At 45.9% G+C, this 16,619-nt stretch overlaps 1 protein-coding gene across 2 annotated transcripts in view; it reads right to left on the bottom strand.

Moving 5' to 3' along the window:
• The window catches only part of PI4KA (phosphatidylinositol 4-kinase alpha), a 97,452-nt gene that overhangs the window by 70,205 nt on the left and 10,628 nt on the right, over nucleotides 1–16,619 (bottom strand). Inside the window, exons 8-17 of one of the 2 annotated variants that reach the window (XM_032228739.1) lie at nucleotides 15,589–15,740; nucleotides 13,168–13,233; nucleotides 11,253–11,349; nucleotides 9,936–10,127; nucleotides 7,978–8,078; nucleotides 7,476–7,605; nucleotides 6,400–6,529; nucleotides 5,119–5,214; nucleotides 2,237–2,420; nucleotides 428–531 (exon numbers count right to left, since the gene is read on the bottom strand). In XM_032228739.1, coding sequence (XP_032084630.1) covers nucleotides 428–531; nucleotides 2,237–2,420; nucleotides 5,119–5,214; nucleotides 6,400–6,529; nucleotides 7,476–7,605; nucleotides 7,978–8,078; nucleotides 9,936–10,127; nucleotides 11,253–11,349; nucleotides 13,168–13,233; nucleotides 15,589–15,740 — 1,252 coding nt within the window. The remainder of the gene's footprint in view (nucleotides 1–427; nucleotides 532–2,236; nucleotides 2,421–5,118; nucleotides 5,215–6,399; nucleotides 6,530–7,475; nucleotides 7,606–7,977; nucleotides 8,079–9,935; nucleotides 10,128–11,252; nucleotides 11,350–13,167; nucleotides 13,234–15,588; nucleotides 15,741–16,619) is intronic. The other variant, XM_032228740.1, reaches the window with a different exon arrangement.

Raw genomic sequence — 16,619 nt, 5'->3', positions numbered from 1 at the left:
AGCACATGGTGACTGTGCTCTTTGTTTGCTTTGTATGGTACTTTATATAAACAGAATTTCTAACAATTGATCTACTCGCATTGGCACACTTTCCAACTGCTAAGTGGGCAGGAGCTGGGGCAAGGAGAAGGAGCTCATCCCATCGCATGGCGCTTGGGTCTCAAACACGGTCAGCTTTCTAGCCGACAAGCTCAGCGTCATTAACCACAGAGCCACGCACTCATAAACAAATAAAATAGAATAAATCCAGGTGGCTCCAGATCTAACACCCCGATTTTAAAAAAAACCTTGGGGAGCCATTTTTATTGTCGTGTGAAGCATCAGTTTCTCAATTCAAAAAAAAAAAAATGAAAAGGGGGGGAAAAATCTACAAACCAGTAATTTTAAAAATATATATTTCAATAGCGCAGCAAAAAAATTAAGTTACCTGTATCCGTGATCTTTATAGTCCTTAGTCGCAGAATATACAATGGAGCTTGCTTTCACGCTGATCTGCTGAAACAAATTCCACACCTCCTGGTAAATATATTGCTGGAAAAAAGGAAGTAAAACCTACATTAGCAAGGGGAAGAAAAAAACCTTGGGTACAAAACAAATGAAAGCATTAACCCTGACACCATTAACGGGAACTGAATCCCCAACATGATCTCTTAAAACAGGGGTGCCAAACTGGATTTCTTGGAGGGCTGGACTAGCATTGTCATTGTCCTCTGGGTAGAGGACATGAGACGGACGTCCCCCTGCAGCACCCTGCCGGCCAAAACGGGGTGTGGGGCGTCGGTGGCCTGTTTTCGCTAGCACAGGCACCATGGACCGGTCATTTGCTATTTCCAGTCCAGCCACTCAGGCCGGATCTAAGCACCCTGCGGGCTTTGAGTTTGACGCCCCTGTCTTAGAAGATACCTAGAAGCTTCAAATGAAGGAAGTTCTAGTTCCCAAGAGGTCCTCCTGAGAAAGAAGATGCGACAGAATCTTTGCAGGCTGTTCCTAGATGCGAATTGAACCCAGCTTGGTGCACTTTGGAGTAATCCTCATTTGGGGCACACGGAGTTCAAAAGTGTTCTGAGCTCGGCTTCCCCAAAAAGCACCAGTCAGAATCCTGGTCCCGACAAACTCCCTTTTATTAAGCAAATGTGAATTCCTCTCGTTCATATTCAGCAAAGGCCTGGCAAGCAGTCTTTCAAAGGAATATTTGTGACCACAGACCTTATCTATCTTGGAAAGCTGCCCTGTAAATATTTTCCAAATATTTACCAGGAAAGACTGGGCACAGAGTCTCTGAGATTAACGGACAGATCTTCACACTCCTGAAATGAACCTAATGACAGAATGAATGAATGGTTTCCTGCAAAAGTCCCCTCTCCTTTCGCTCCTCTTTTATGTCCTATGAGAAGGGCCATTTACTGTTCACCTGTGGCTTTACTCCCAAGTCGACTCTGATTTCTGAGCTGTTCTTTTCCTCTGGCAGCTCTGCGCATGCGCACACTGTGAACAGACTCCAGCTGTTCCTCTGCCTCACTGCTGTCTAGCTCCATAGGCAGCTGATCACTGCCAGACAGCCTTGGCCCCATCTCTGCCTCCGACACAGAGCCCTCCCCAGAATCCAGGACTGGCCCATCCTCCTTTACAGTCACAGACCTCATCTGCCTTGGAGAGCTGCCAGGACGATATCTGCAGAACTTGGCAAGGAGTCTCAGAGAGTCACAAGCCAATGAAGTGAACTAATGGTCTCCTGCAAACTCCACTCCCCTTTTGCTCCCTTTTTTATTTCCTCTGGGAAGGGCCATTCATCGTCCATCTGTGGCTTTACTCCCAAGTCGACACCTGTTGTTTAGCTGTTCCCTTCGCCTGGCTACTCTGCTCATGTGCAGACTGGGAACAGGCTCCAGCTGTTCTTCTGCCTCACTAATGTCTGACTCCGAAGGCAGCTGATAACTATCGGACAGCCCTGGCCCCCTCTCTGCCTCCGACACAGAGCCTTCCCCAGACTCCAGGACTGGCCCATGTTCCTCCCCAACCTCCTCGCTGTCCGACTCTGCTGCCAGCTCCACTGGCTGCTGGTGAGCCACAACAAAAGGCTTTGGGTGTAGACCGAAATACCACTTTGGCGAAAAGATAATTGAAGCACCTGCCATATCAACAGGGAACTGATCAGCCTTCAGCGGACCCTGACAATCAACCACCCAGAATGACGGTTGGAATTGACAAGCTTCCCAGGCAATTGACACATCCTTACATTTCCGGTGATAACTAAACAGCCCAGCTGGTCAATGATGAGCACGTCGAGAGGAGACGGCGGTTGGCAGAACTTCTGCTGCAAGATCTGCAGAATGGGTTCCATCACTTTGGGGGTGTCTCTCAGAGCCACGGCTATGTGGCCCAGTGCACGGATAGTGTGGTCTGGAATGAGGTGGGCTTCCCTGAAAGAAAACAAGTCACTGTTAAAAAAATATCTGCATGCATATTAATGTGGGGAAAAAAAACTATCAATAAAGGAAGAATATTTTGTAGCTCAGGGTTGAAATGAGAGGTCCTTGATGCTCTCTGAGCTTGATTGTTTTCTTGCAGACATTTCATGTCCCAAACTAGGTAACATCATCAATAGCAGAATTGGAAGGGACCTTGGAGGTCTTCTAGTCCAACCCCCTGATTAGGCAGGAAACCCTACACCACTTCAGACAAATGGCTATCCAACGTCTTCTTAAAGACTTCCAGTGTTGGGGCATTCACGACTTCTGGAGGCAACTTCTGTCTCACTGATTAATTGTTCTCACTGTCAGGAAATTTCTCCTTAGTTCTAAGTTGCTTCTCTCCTTGATTAGTTTCCACCCATTGCTTCTTGTTCTACCCTCAGGTGCTTTGGAGAATAGTTTGACTCCTTCTTCTTTGTGGCAACCCCTGAGATATTAGAAGACTGCTATCCTGTCTCCCCTAGTCCTTCTTTTCATTAAATCAGACATACCCAGTTCCTGCAACCATTCTTCATATGTTTTAGCCTCCAGTCCACTAATCATCTTTGTTGCTCTTCTCTGCACTCTTTCTAGAGTCTCAACATCTTTTCTACATCGTGGTGACCAAAACTGAATGCCGGATTCCAAGTGTGGCCTTACCAAGGGATTATAAAGTGGTATTAACACTTCATGCGATCTTGATTCTATCCCTCTGTTTATGCAACCTAGAACTGTGTTGGCTTTTTTGGCAGCTGCTGCACATGGCTGGCTCATATTTAAATGGTTCCAAGATTCCTCTCACGGTTATTACTGTTGAGCAAGATACCACCTATACTGTACCTACCATCAATGCTAGAAGGAAGTGGAGTTTGCAGAGAGGAGGAGGAGGAGGAGGTGGTGGTGGTGGTGGTGGTGGAGGAGGAGGAGGAGGACGACGACTATGACGACTATGGGGTCCTTAGTCCTCTCTGAGTTTCGTCATCTGCTTGCAGACATTTTATTACCCGACTAGGTAACATCATCAATGCTAGAAGGAAGGTGAGTTTTCAGAGAGCAGGAGGAGGAGGGCAGGTGGTCTCAGGTGGTCCCCAACCGAAGCCACTCACAGCATCAATTGGCTGGAGCTGAGGGCGGTCCAACTGGCCCTGCTTCAATTCCAGACCGGCATCCAGGGGCGTCATGTGAGGGTCTTGACGGACAACGTCACAAATCAACCGCCAGGGGGGCAGGCGCTCCAGATCCCTGATGTTGGAGGCCGACATCCTAGGTCGGTGGGCGGAGAAGCACCTCCTGTCTGTACAGGCGGAGCACATTTCCGGCACGACCAACACCCAGGCAGAGTGGTTAAGAAGAGCCATGGTCGACCACTCGGAGTGGCGCCTGCATCCTCAGGGGTCCTTAGTCCTCTCTTGAGTTTTGTCATCTGCTTGCAGATATTTTATTACCCGACTAGGTAGCATCATCAATGGAGAGGAAGAGGACTGTGGGGTTCTCTGAGCTTGGTTGTTTTCTTGCAGATGTTTTGTTACCCAAACTAGGTAACATCATCAATGCAACCCTGATGATGTTACCTAGTTTGGGTACTGAATTGTCTGTGAAAAATCTGTTCCCCTAGCAATGGAATAATCCAGAGAGCTTCACTTCCACTTTCTTCTGGAACATGCTGAATGTTCTTCTAGAACATGACAATTCAGGGGAGATGTAACTTTCTGGAAACAGAAGCAGTCTGGGATGTTTTGGACCTGGTACCCTGGATGAAACAAGATTTGTTTGTGGTCCAGAACATCCCTAGAAGACTTCAAACTGCTTCAATTTCAGATAATTTGTTTCTGGAATCTGCTCAACCTCTGCGGAACAGCACAGAGAAGAGAAAATGTCACATTTTATTGCCAGGCTGACGCACTTTTGACCTCCTAAGATGCTCATGTGTTCATGCCCTCTTTGGACTGGAAAAAAAAAACAATTGTAAAAAGCTTTTTAGGTTGCAGAACTATCTCGAGGAAACCCACCAAATTCCAGATTTTCAAAGGATCTGTGCTGAAACCAGATGGTTTTGTATTTTTTTAAAGAAAAGAGATATCGTATTTTTCAGAGTATAAGACGCACCAAGGTTTTGAAGAGGCAAATTTAAAAAACAAAGTATTTGCACTCTGCAGACCTCTCATTTTTCGTGAAAATGGACCTGTTTTTTTTTAAAGGGCATGAATAGCCTTTAGGAGGCTTGTAGAGTGCTCCGGGGAGGGTGGGGGACACGAGCAAAAAGCAGGTTTTTTGGTCAAAATGTTGGCAACCTGAAACACTCAAAGAGCCACAAAGGTCCTAACTGGAAGCCCCTCCCATTCAATTCTGAAGCCGACCAGAAGTCCAGTTCTTCCACCATAGAGTCTCCTCCTAGCGCGGTGTCCTTTTTCCTCTGCCGACAGGAAGTCCAGGTCCCCCACCATAGAGTCTCCTCCTAATGCAGCGTCCTTTTTCCTCTACCTGTCCTAACAGAAAGTCCTATCCATTGTGGAGCCAACCGGCGACAGGGAGATGCAGCAGAGAAATGAAAGGAGCCACATGCGACTCCGGAGCCGCAGGTTGCCGACCCCTAGACTAGAATACCTCCAAGGCCCCTTCCAACTTTTATCACTCTGCGAGATCACTTTGCAGCATTGAAGTCACTTACTTATCGCTTTCTTGGGAGATGTAGAGACGGTTTGATAAACTGGCTAAGAAGGCTTCAACAATGACGGGATCGATGGTCAGACCGGCTTTCAAACACCTGCAAGATACATAATTTGACTGGAAGCTTCATGCCTTCAAACTCTCTTTTTTATTATTATTATCAGTGCTTAGATAATAGAAGTAGAAATTGGAAGATAAAAGATTATTCCCATGTACATGTAAATGATGAAATATTATTATTATGTATAATAATAATAATAATAATAATAATAATAATAATAATAACAACAACAACAACTACTACTACTACTACTACTAGAAAAAATAATGAAATATTGTGACCTGGCCATTGAAACTACACGACTATGGATGAAGCATGTAACAGTGATACCCATTGTCATCGGGGCACTTGGCACCATGTCCAAGAATTTTACAAGATACATCCACAAATTGCAGCTTCCTGCAATAACACCAGCGGAACTGCAAAAAACTGCGCTGCTTGGAACATCTTATATTTTAAGAAGGTCCTTGGTTGATACCTAGGATGCTGGCAGCAAACCGTATCAACCATTAGCACCAGTCACTGGTATCTGCGATACATTTTTGAATGTTCAGTTGACTGAGTTTCATGTTTAATGAATAAAGTATATAATAATAATAAATTTTAAGAAGATACTTGGTTGACATCTAGGATGCTGGCATCAACCTGTATCAACCATTAGAACCAGTCAATGGTATCTGTGATGCATTTTTGAATGTTTGGTTGACTGAGTTTCATGTTTAATGAATAAAGTATATAATAACAACAATAATAATATATAATATATTATTGCAGAGTCAGCAATAATATATTATTATTTCCAGCCTACTTAGAGAGGGCTGGAAAGCACTATGAAGCGGTATATAAGTCTTAAGTGCTATTGCTATTCTTCCGTGGTGGGAATCAAAGTGTCCTTCCACTCCAAGGTGGTTTTTAAGGAGGCAACTGGACTTCCTTGTTTTTTTTTCTTTGAAAACGTTTCGCTTCTCCTCCAAGAAGCTTCCTTTCCCTTTCCCACCATCCAGTCAGAGCTGAAGAAGCTTCTTGGAGGAGAAGTGAAACGTCTTCAAAGAAAACAAACAAGGAAATCCAGTTGCCTCCTGAAAAAAAGCACCTTTGGGATAGTCCTCCAGTTATAGCCGAAAAGGCGTTGGCAAAATCTGCCTTTTACTAAGAACCCCGGGTGGCTTTTCTACCTTGCTGAGAGAACCAACCTCTTTGCACACCTGTGATAAAGCCTACCTGCAGATGTTATCGATCGCAATGTCCCGGAGCTGTTCGTACATAGAGGACTCATTTTTCTTGCCCGACATTATGCTCAACGTAGACTCCGCGTGCTCATTAGTTATGCTGATCTTGATGTCGTTGGTGCCTAGGGGAAAAGAAATGGGGGGGGGGGTGTTGCAGAGTGAGTTTCCCCCCGTTTTACGACCTTTCTTGCATGCAGCCATCCTGAGCTCTATATTCATCCATATAGAGCTATATTCATCTATCTGTCTGTATGTTGTGGGCCACCAGATTCGGACAGTGAGGAGGTTGGGGAGGAACCTGGGCCAGTCCTGGAGTCTGGGGAAGGCTCTGTGTCGGAGGCAGAGAGGGGGCCAGGGCCATATGACAGTTATCAGCTGCCTTCAGAGTCAGACATCGCTGAGGCAGAAGAACAGCGGGAGCCTGTTCCCAGTGTGTACATGCGCAGAGTTGCCAGACGAAGGGAACAGCTAAAGGACAGGGGTTGACGGGAGTAAAGTCACAGGTGGATGGTGAATGGCCCCTCCCAGAGGAAATAAAAGAGGAGCAAAAGGGGAGTGGAGTTTGCAGGAGACCATTAGTTCACTTCATTGGTTCCTGATTCTCCGAGGCTCCTTGCCAAGTTTTGCAGATATTGGCCTGGCAGCTCTCCAAGCCAGATAAGGTCTGTGACTGTAAATCCTCCCTTAAAAGACTTTGCTGGATGTGAATGAGCAGAATTCACAGTCAATTAATAAAAGGGAGGGTTTGTCGGGACAAGGAGTTTGCTTCATGGTCTTGGGAAGCCTCGGTCAGAACTCACACCTGACCCATCACAAGACCCTCACCTGATACACCCACACCTGAAGCCCTTATAAACCGAAGAACACTGACACCCCCTAAACTCAACTGATGTTATCTAGCCTGGTAACACAACGTTTGGAAATCGACCCACAAGCTCGAAGAACGACCCTCCAAACTCAAAGAAAAACCAATTGAGCTGTTCCATTGACCAGCAAGACGCAAGAGAAAGTGAGCCGTGAATGGGACAAAAATTTCAGAGTGGCATCTAATGAGTGAACCGAACATACCTGTTTGGTACTGGCTGTGATATTTGTACAATTTCACCAGGACTGGAGAGGGAATCACCAGGAAATCCCGCAAAGATGGATTGACCGAGTGAACGACCACGGGGAACCTCTCGCACAAGCGGCCGAGACCCTGTGATTGGGGAGGGGGATGGGAAGATACCGAATGTTACTCGTGACACATGGAAGAAAGACCCCACAATCCTGGCTCTAACTGACCCTTAAAGTCTGTTCCCCAATGTGGGGAACTGGAGCTCCCATCCCTGGAAGCTTTCAAGAAGAGACTGGACTGCCATCTGTCAGAAATGGTGTGGTCTCCTGCTTGGGCAGGGGGGTTGGACTATATGGCCTACCAGGTCCCTTCCAACTCCGTTAATCTGTTAAAATCTGTTAAACTCAGCCTTCTTCCTTCCTGCCTGCTGGAGATTCCAAGCTCCGCTGCCTCTCTGCCCTCTGGGAAGCCGCCCCCCTCCCTCTTGGGAATCCAGACTGCACTCCACCACACCTGCAAGCAGCAGATCAGAAGAGGCAAGTGGGCGATGATCACTTTGCTGGAGGTTTTAGACTGCAACTTTTCAGACAACCTGATGCAGAGATTTTCTGCTCCTGGATTGCAAGAGAACAAAAAGGAAGAGATTTAAACTCAAGAGAATATCAAAAGAAAACAGATATAGATGTGCTCGTGCGTGCAAAACCGGTGCAACAGAGGTAGTCCTCTTTCAGTGACCACAATTAGGATCAGGGACAGTCACTAAGTGAAAAAACATGCAACTTGGCCTTACAAGTTTATTTCCACTGTATTACTGTACAGGATTACTGTATTTTTTGGAGTATAAGACGCTCTGAAGTATAAGACGCACCTAGCTTTTGGAGAGGAAAACAAGGGGAAAAAATCTGCTCCCGCCTCCCAGCAATTTGCTTCCTTGCAGCAAACAGCCTGTTTTAATCCCAGTTTCAGCACAACCTGATTAGCACAAGCAACTGATTGCCGATTGGATCGGCCTCTCCACGATCAGCTGTTTCAGGCTGCAGGGATGCGGAGGCCGAAAATGGGGCCCTTGCAGTCTGAAACAGCTGATGGTCAGGAGGAGGATCCAACCGACAATCAGCTGCTTGTGCTAATCAGGCTGTGCTGAAGCTGAAATTGAAACAGTCTATTTGCTGCAAGGAGGCAAATTGCTGGGTGGCAGGGGCCAAAGGGTGGGGGGCTGACAGGTGGGCGAGACTACATTCGCTGTATAAGATGCACCCAAATTTTCACCCCTCTTTTTGGGGGGGTAGTGCGTCTTATACTCTGAAAAATACAGTAACTCTGCTTGTCACAAGCAAAAATGCCTGTCAGTTGTAAATGCAACTATTGATCAGAAAGTAAATTTTTCAACTGGTTGTTGCACACCGCAGTCGTTAACCATGCTGTCTACCCCCTAGTCCTCAAGGACGACCACAATCGGGCCCAACGTATATGTGGCTACGTGAGAAATTTGGTAAGCAAGCTTTGTCCCGTTTTACAACTTTTCTTGCCACTTTTGTTAAGTGAATCCCTGCTGTTCTTAAATTAGTAACGTGGCTGTTAAGCAAATCTGGTTTCTGCACTGATTTTGCTTGTCAGAAGATCGCAAAAAGATCACATGAACCACCACCAACCCGCCTGGGACACTGCAACTGTCATAAATATGAGAGAGTTGCCAAGCATCCGAATTTTGATTAGGTGACCATGGAGATACTGCAACGGTTGTTATGTATGAAAAAAGGCCGTGTCACATTTTTCAGATCTGTTGTAACTTCGAACTGTTGTAAGTTGAGGACTACCTGTACAGATGATCGAAAGTCATCAAAGGGGGCAAAACCAACTTAACCAATGTCTCCCTTGGCTACCTGTTGTGGCCCAGCAGAAGCCGTTGGAGCTGCCACCAGACTCCGACAGCGAGGGGCCCTATGAGTCGGCTCTGGAGGATGTGGAGGACCTGGACAGGGTTCCGACTCCGAGCAGGGCGCAGAGAGGCTGGTTGGCCACCAAGGAGCACCTGAGCCTTGGACCAGTGGGGAGGAGACAAGGGAATGTGAGCCGGAGGCCAGTAGTGAGTTGTTCCTGGATGCACGCCATCAAAGAGCTAATAGGCGCAATTACAGGAGGTGATTGTGCTCAGCTGGTCATTAGGCTCCTCTCGAGACTATAAAAAGCTACTGGTGCACACGCCCCTCTTTGCAGAAGTCAACGCAAGATTGAATGTCGGAGGACATTACTGTGAGCTTGGCAGGCTGGATTGCTGCCAAGCCTTATCTGTGTTTATTGCTGGCTGTGTTTGTCTGAGTTGCTGCCAAGGTCCTTATCTGTTCTGCTTGGCTTTCAGCCACCAAGGTCTTGGTGTCTTGCTATTAAAGTACGTTCCAGTTAAGCTTGTCTTGGCATTCGTTACTGGACGGAGGAGGAGGTCAGAACAGCTACTTGTATATGAGACTCACCTTGCTCATCCTTCACAGCCCAAACCATCAGATCCACGCAGGCGGCGTTCGCCTGGCAACGCAGTTTCAGCGGATTCAGCTCGTTGTGCAATTTATCGACTTCGTGAAGGAGTTTCTGAAGCTCAGGCTGGCTGATGTTGAATTGTTCCAGCACAAAATCATGAATTTCTTTCACAAAAGAGTTGGGAAGATCTAAGAGACGGAAAAGAAAAAGGGGAAAAAAATGAGTAGAATTCTGAGAAAAACAATGTCTGTGATTGTGTAGCACAAAAGCCATCAGGTTATTTAAAATGCTGGATCCTAAGCTTAATTGGCCGTTCTTTCAAAACCAGAAATAGTTTTATTCCCCTTTGACAAATGTTCTTCATACCAAACCACTCAAGTTTTGTACAGATGAGCAACAGGGGAATATTCTCTGGGACTCTGGGAATATTCAGTAGGAAAACGCCTAAGATATTTTGAGATTAACATTCGTGAAAACCCATGCAATTTTGGTCGCCACGATGTAAAAAAGATGTTGAGACTCTGGAAAGAGTGCAGAGAAGAGCAACAATAATGATGAGGGGACTGGAGGCTAAAACATATGAAGAACGGTTGCAGGAACTGAATATATCTGGTTTAATGAAAAGAAGGTCTAGGGGAGACAGTCTTCCAATATCTCAGGGGCTGCCCCAAAGAAGAGGGAGTCAAGCTATTCTCCAAGGCACCTGAGAGCAGGACAAGAAGCAATGGGTGGAAACTAATCAAGGAGAGAAACAACCTGGAACTAAGGAGAAATTTCCTGACAAGTGAGAACAATTAATCAGTGGAACAACTTGCCTCCAGAAGTTGTAAGTGCTCCAATACCAGAGGTTTTTAAGAAGATATTCAATAACCATTTGTCTGAAATGGTGTAGGGTTTCCTACCTAAACAGGGGGGTTGGACTAGAAGACCTCCAAGGTCCCTTCCAACTCTGTTATTCTTTTCTATTCTATTTTATTCTCTATTGTATTTTCTATTCCATTCTATTTTATATTCTATTCTACTCTATTCCCTATTCTATTTTATATTCTATTCTATCCTGTTCCCTATTCTATTCTATTATTCTATTCTATTTTCAGTTCAATTCAATTCTATTCTATTCTCTATTATATTATATTCTGTTCTCCTTCCTCTTTCCTTATTCTATTCTATTCTATTCTATTCTAGTCTAGTCTAGTCTGTTCTATTCTTTTTATTCTTTTATATCACCAGAAAATCGAAAAGCTTATTAACGCCTTTTACGGGCCAATGATCGAACAGAGGTTTCGTCTTTTTTATTACCGCAATCCTCCTACCTTTCATGTGGTAGAGGGTGTCTCTCAGCATCTTGAATTGAGCAACGTACAAAGGGTCGCTAAACATTTTGTAGACCAGCTCGACGTGCGGATTGGCCTGTAAAGCATTTAACAGAAAGGGTCAATTCAAGAGCAAACTTTAAAGCATCGGGTTTGCATGGTGGAAATTCCTTTAAAAGAATGAAGATAGGAGTCTCCCAAAGGAGCAATTAACAAGCCTGTTGACTTAGGCCATTCGATGACCAATCAACCAGGGAACCAATCAGCTGCTCAGAATTTAAATGTAGCTCCAAACGAACAACCAATCAGACAACCAAGTGACCATACGAGACATACCCTGAAAATAAGACCTATCCCGAAAATACGCCCTAGTATATTTTCCCATGTGTGTCTAATATAAGCCCAGGGGACGTGATGGCTCAGTGGCTAAGATGCTGAGCTTGTCGATCAGAAAGGTCGGCAGTTCGAATCCCTAGCACCGCGTAAGAGAGTGAGCTCCCGTTACTTGTCCCAGCTTCTGTCAACCTAGCAGTTCGAAAGCATGTAAAACATGCAAGTAAAAAAATAGGAACCACCTTTGGTGGGAAGGGAACAGCGTTCCGTGTGCCTTTAGTGTTGAGTCATGCCGGCCACATCACCACAGAGACGTCTTCGGACAGCGCTGGCTCTTCGGCTTTGAAATGGAGATGAGCACCGCCCCCTAGAGTCCGGAACGACTAGTACTTGTGTGCGAGGGGAACCTTCACCTTTAATATAAGCCCTATCCCCCAAAATAAGCCCCGCTGAAATGCCTGCACAGCAGACCGCTCACCCATTCCATCTGTTTTCTACGGTGCCAAGGCTGCGAGGCGAGGCAGGGTGGTGTGGAGCTGCTTCATGCGCCCCACCTGAGGGCTCCTGCAGCCAAGCAATCCACATCCCGATATCTGCCTTGTGACAGCAGCCCTTTGCAGCTGGGGCCCACGTGGCCGGTGGCTCACTTCTGCTTGCTCACGGCCACAACGGAGCAGGAGGCCAAGCGGAGTCCTGCTGGATGGGGTTGCTGGAGCCATGGCTGCAAGGCGGGGCAGGTATAGGAGCGTGAGTGGCCTTGCTACAGGGGCCCTGAGGTAAGTCAGTGTGGGGGGGTGGGGGGTAGCTCCAGTGGTGGGTTTCAAATATTTTAGAACCTCTTCTGTAGGTGTGGCCTGCTTTGCGGGAGTGGCTTGCCGGCCATGTGACCGGGTGGGAGTGGCTTGGCAGTCATGTGACTGGGTGGGCATGGCTGACTTGTAAAATGTGGTGAAATTCACTTAACAATGCTCTTGCTTAGCAACCCAAAGGTTGGCTCAGAAACTCTGGCATTTGAAGCACGCAAGTCTTAAAGCTGTCAAGTTACAAGACCCTTGCACCCCTAACCCTTTAGGGAAAAAACCCAGGGGTGTTCAAATTTGACAGTTTTAAGACTTGTGGACTTCAACTCCCAGAATTCCTCCTCCAGTCATGTTGGCTCAGGAACTCTGGCATTGAAGCACGCAAGTCTTAAAGCTGTCAAGTTACAAGACCTTTGCACCCCCTAACCCTTTAGAGAAAAAACCCCCAGGGGTGTTCAAACTTGACAGCTTTAAGACTTGTGGACTTCAACTCCCAGAATTCCTCCTCCAGTCATGTTGGCTCAAGAACTCTGGCATTGAAGCACGCTAGTGCTTATTTTGGGACCCAAAGGAAAATAAGACCTGGTCTTATTTTTGGGGAAACACAGTATTCAAGCTAAAGAGGAGTAGGATTAAAAAATCCTGCTGATAATGTTAGCTAGTCTGGTAACGAAACGTTCAGAAACTAAAACGAAACAACTTTGAAAAGCAAAACCACTGGCAAAACCTAAAAGCCGAGCTACAAGTATTTTCTATTTTTTTCCCTGTAAAAATAAACGTACCTCGATAACTTCAGTTGCCACTGCATCCAGGTTTTTGAGAACAGAATCCCCAACTATTTGTTTGACCTACAGATGAAGAAAGGTATGTGTGTATAAAATCCAAACATTTTCAAAACGTTTGAACACAACGTGGATTGTGTGGGTCACAAACTCATCTCAAACAGCGTGTGCCTGTGTTCAACAAGGAAGGGACACAGGGCAAAAAAATTCCCCCATCCAGCAGAAAGCACAGCTGCACAACAGAGTCCTTTCAGCAGTTCCAAGAAAGCTCCAAACCCTTTTGAACTATTCAGGTAACCCCCGAGGACAGAGATAAAACCTCCAGGTAGCCTCAACGACTTGCTAAAAGGATGCAAATGACCAGCTGTCTGCAAGGAGTTTAAATCCATTCCCCGCTATCCAGTCAGAGCTGAAGAAGCTCCTTGGATGAGAAGCAAAACGCCTTCAAGGGAAAACCAAGAAAGTCCAGGTGCCTCTTGAAAAAAAAGCACCTTTGGGACAACCACGACCTGGATGACGGAGAATCTTCACAGACCTTTTTATCCAGGGGTGAAATCCATTTACCTTTGCTACCGGTAGCAGTCTGGGCGCGCGCACGCTTGCTTCGCTCGCACACACCACCTTTGTGCATGTGCAGGACCTTCTGCACATGTGCAGAGTGTGCCTGCAAAGGTAAGCGAACAGCGAGAGGAGGGGGGAAATCTGCTGTGCCACATGATTTAGATTAGCCTCACAGCTGATCGTTGGAAAAACCAGTTCACCCAAACCGGTAGGATTTTTTTTTTTACTACCGTTTCGGGCGTCCTGTGAGTTATAAAGAGTTCATAGGTCAGTGTTCTGACCCACCTCCTCCGTCCAGTAACAAATGCCAAGACAAGCTTAACTGGAATTTCACAGCACTTTATTAACAGGAAACATAAACCTCGGTGGCTGAAAGCCAAGCACAACAAACAGATAAGAACCTTGGCAGCAACTCAGACTTCGACAAAGACAGATAACAGCTTCTTCAGCGTTATGAATGAAGTTGAATCCTGCAAATCAGACTCCTCCCCGAGTCCCTCCTTAAATACAATCTTGAGGGGAGCCTAATTACAACCAACTGGGTCCAATTATCTTTTGTAACTGCATAGCTGTTTTCTCCGTCGATCTGCCCAGCGTTGCCGGGCATCCAGGACCATCTCCCTTGTCTCCTCCCCACTGCTCCAGGGCCTGACGTCATGAGCACACTCCCTTCGGCTGTCACCGCTGCTCCATGCCTCAAGCGCCTCCTGGTGGCCAACCAGCCTCTCTGCACCCTGCTCGGAGTCAGAACCCTGTCCAGGGTCTTCCACCTCTTCCAGAGCTGACTCATAAGGCCCCTTGCTGTCGGAGTCTGTTTGCAGCTCCAACGGCTCCTGCTGGGCCACAACAGGTCAGCATACATTCTCCCCTTACTAGAGAGATTGCCAGGGAGGGCAGACAATTTTTATGTGGGCTTTCTCCTCCAGGACTCAAATCTGTCTACCACGCATGCAGTGGCAAAACTCTTGTGTTGCTGCAATGTCCACAAGAAAAAAATTGGTTACAGAATTATAGCTGTCAAGTTGTACCAATTTTTGGGAGATATCTCTAATAACAATTTTTGAAACATTATATTTACTCACATACTTATCGGCTTTTCACCCACAGAAACTATGGAGTGACCCTAACAGTTTGAAAACATATATTTTCTTAACAGGGATGTTATTATCCACTATTAATGCCATATATATTATATATTTTACATACAGTATTTTAATATATTGTAAAAAGTGATGTCTATTGCTGGTCTATGACCGCAATAAAAATATATTCTGTTCTGAAAGTTGGAGGGGGGGCGAAAGAAAGGGTATATGGAGGGTCGAAGTGGTACATTGGGTTTGTATTTTGGGGGGTATTGTTGACAAGAGGAATGGCTGTGTTTATATATATATATATGTTCTGTTCTGTTTTATTCTCTATTCTATTCTACTCTATTGTATTCATCTTCTCTATTCTATTCATTTTCTCTATTCTATTCTATTCTCTTCTATTCCTCTTTTCTATTCTATTCTATTACATTCATTTTCTCTATTCATCTTCTTTATTCTATTCTATTACATTCATTTTCTCTGTTCCTCTTCTTTATTCTATTACATTCATTTTCTCTATTCTATTCTATTCATTGTAATCTATTCCTCTTCTCTATTCTATTCTATCCCATTCATTTTTTCTATTCTATTCTATTCCTCTTCTCTATTCTATTCTATTCTATTCCATTCATTTTCTGTATTCTATTCTATTGTATTCTCAGTTTGGACGAATGGGTAGCATTTTTACTACTGGTTCGGGCGAACTGGTCCAAACTGGTAGCATTTCACCCATCTTTATTGTACATTATTCTCAAAGTGGCGGCCCACTTACCATGTTCAACAACTGGCGAAGCATTTCTAGTGGAATGTTAAACTCCTTGTTACTGATCCCATTAAAGAGGGGCGAAACAGAGAAACTGGAGCTGATGGTGGAGAAATAATATTCGGGATCCAGGGCACTTCCATCCGGCAGATAGGAACCTGCTTATTAAAGAAGGGAAGAGAAAAATGGTAACTGATCCCTTTTGTTGGCCATGGAGACAAAAATGGGAGAGATGGAAGCAAAAGAGACATTCGCTCTCCAAGCCGACGGTTTAACCAAAGTACCAAGAGGCTACGCTTAATTGGATTTCCTTTAAATCCTGCAAGAAAACCGTAGTACCGATAGAGCTTGCACAACAAGGTAACTATGGTTTAGCATCAGTGGTGGGTTGCAGGCAGTACGCCCCAGTATGGGCGTACTGGAGCCTGCCTGGAGCACCAGGTACAGCTCCGGTATGGTGCTCGGGAAGGCCCACCCGCCCGCCCTCCTTACCTGTCTTTAAAGTCTTCGGCGCTTCCGCGCACGACACGTACAACACCTGCACGATGCTCTGCCGAGCAGCTGGTGTGTCACGGAGGCTCACGGAGGCATCGCTGGACGGCAAGATGCACGGGCGCGCTGCACTCGTCCATGTGGACAATGCCGGGCCCGCTCCAACCGTACTGATTGGAACGGGATCCGGAACCCACCACTGTTTAGTATGGGTGGGGAATGCAGGATGGGTAACATCACAAGCTCTGGCTGGCCACTGTCAGAAGTTGCCCAGTGCATTAGCAGTTTCAATAAAAGAGAATATTTATTTGTAGCTCAGGGTTGCAATGAGGGGTCCTTGGTGCTCTCTGAGCTTGGTGGTTTTCTTGCAAACAATTCATGATCCAACTAGGTAACACCATCAGTGCTAGAAGAGAGTGGAGTTGGAGGAGGAAGAGGGGAAGGAGGAGGAGGAGGAGAGTAGAGTGCTTGGTGCTCTCTAACTTGGTTGTTTTCTTGAAGACTCAACTTGATAATGAAGAAGGCTAAACAAGGTAACCTCATCAGTG

Source organism: Thamnophis elegans, chromosome 13, assembly GCF_009769535.1.
Source record: "Thamnophis elegans isolate rThaEle1 chromosome 13, rThaEle1.pri, whole genome shotgun sequence".
In the NCBI taxonomy this organism is placed as follows: Eukaryota; Metazoa; Chordata; class Lepidosauria; order Squamata; family Colubridae; genus Thamnophis; species Thamnophis elegans.
Note: the sequence above shows the minus strand (reverse complement) of the source record. Positions and strands in the feature narration are given on the sequence as shown.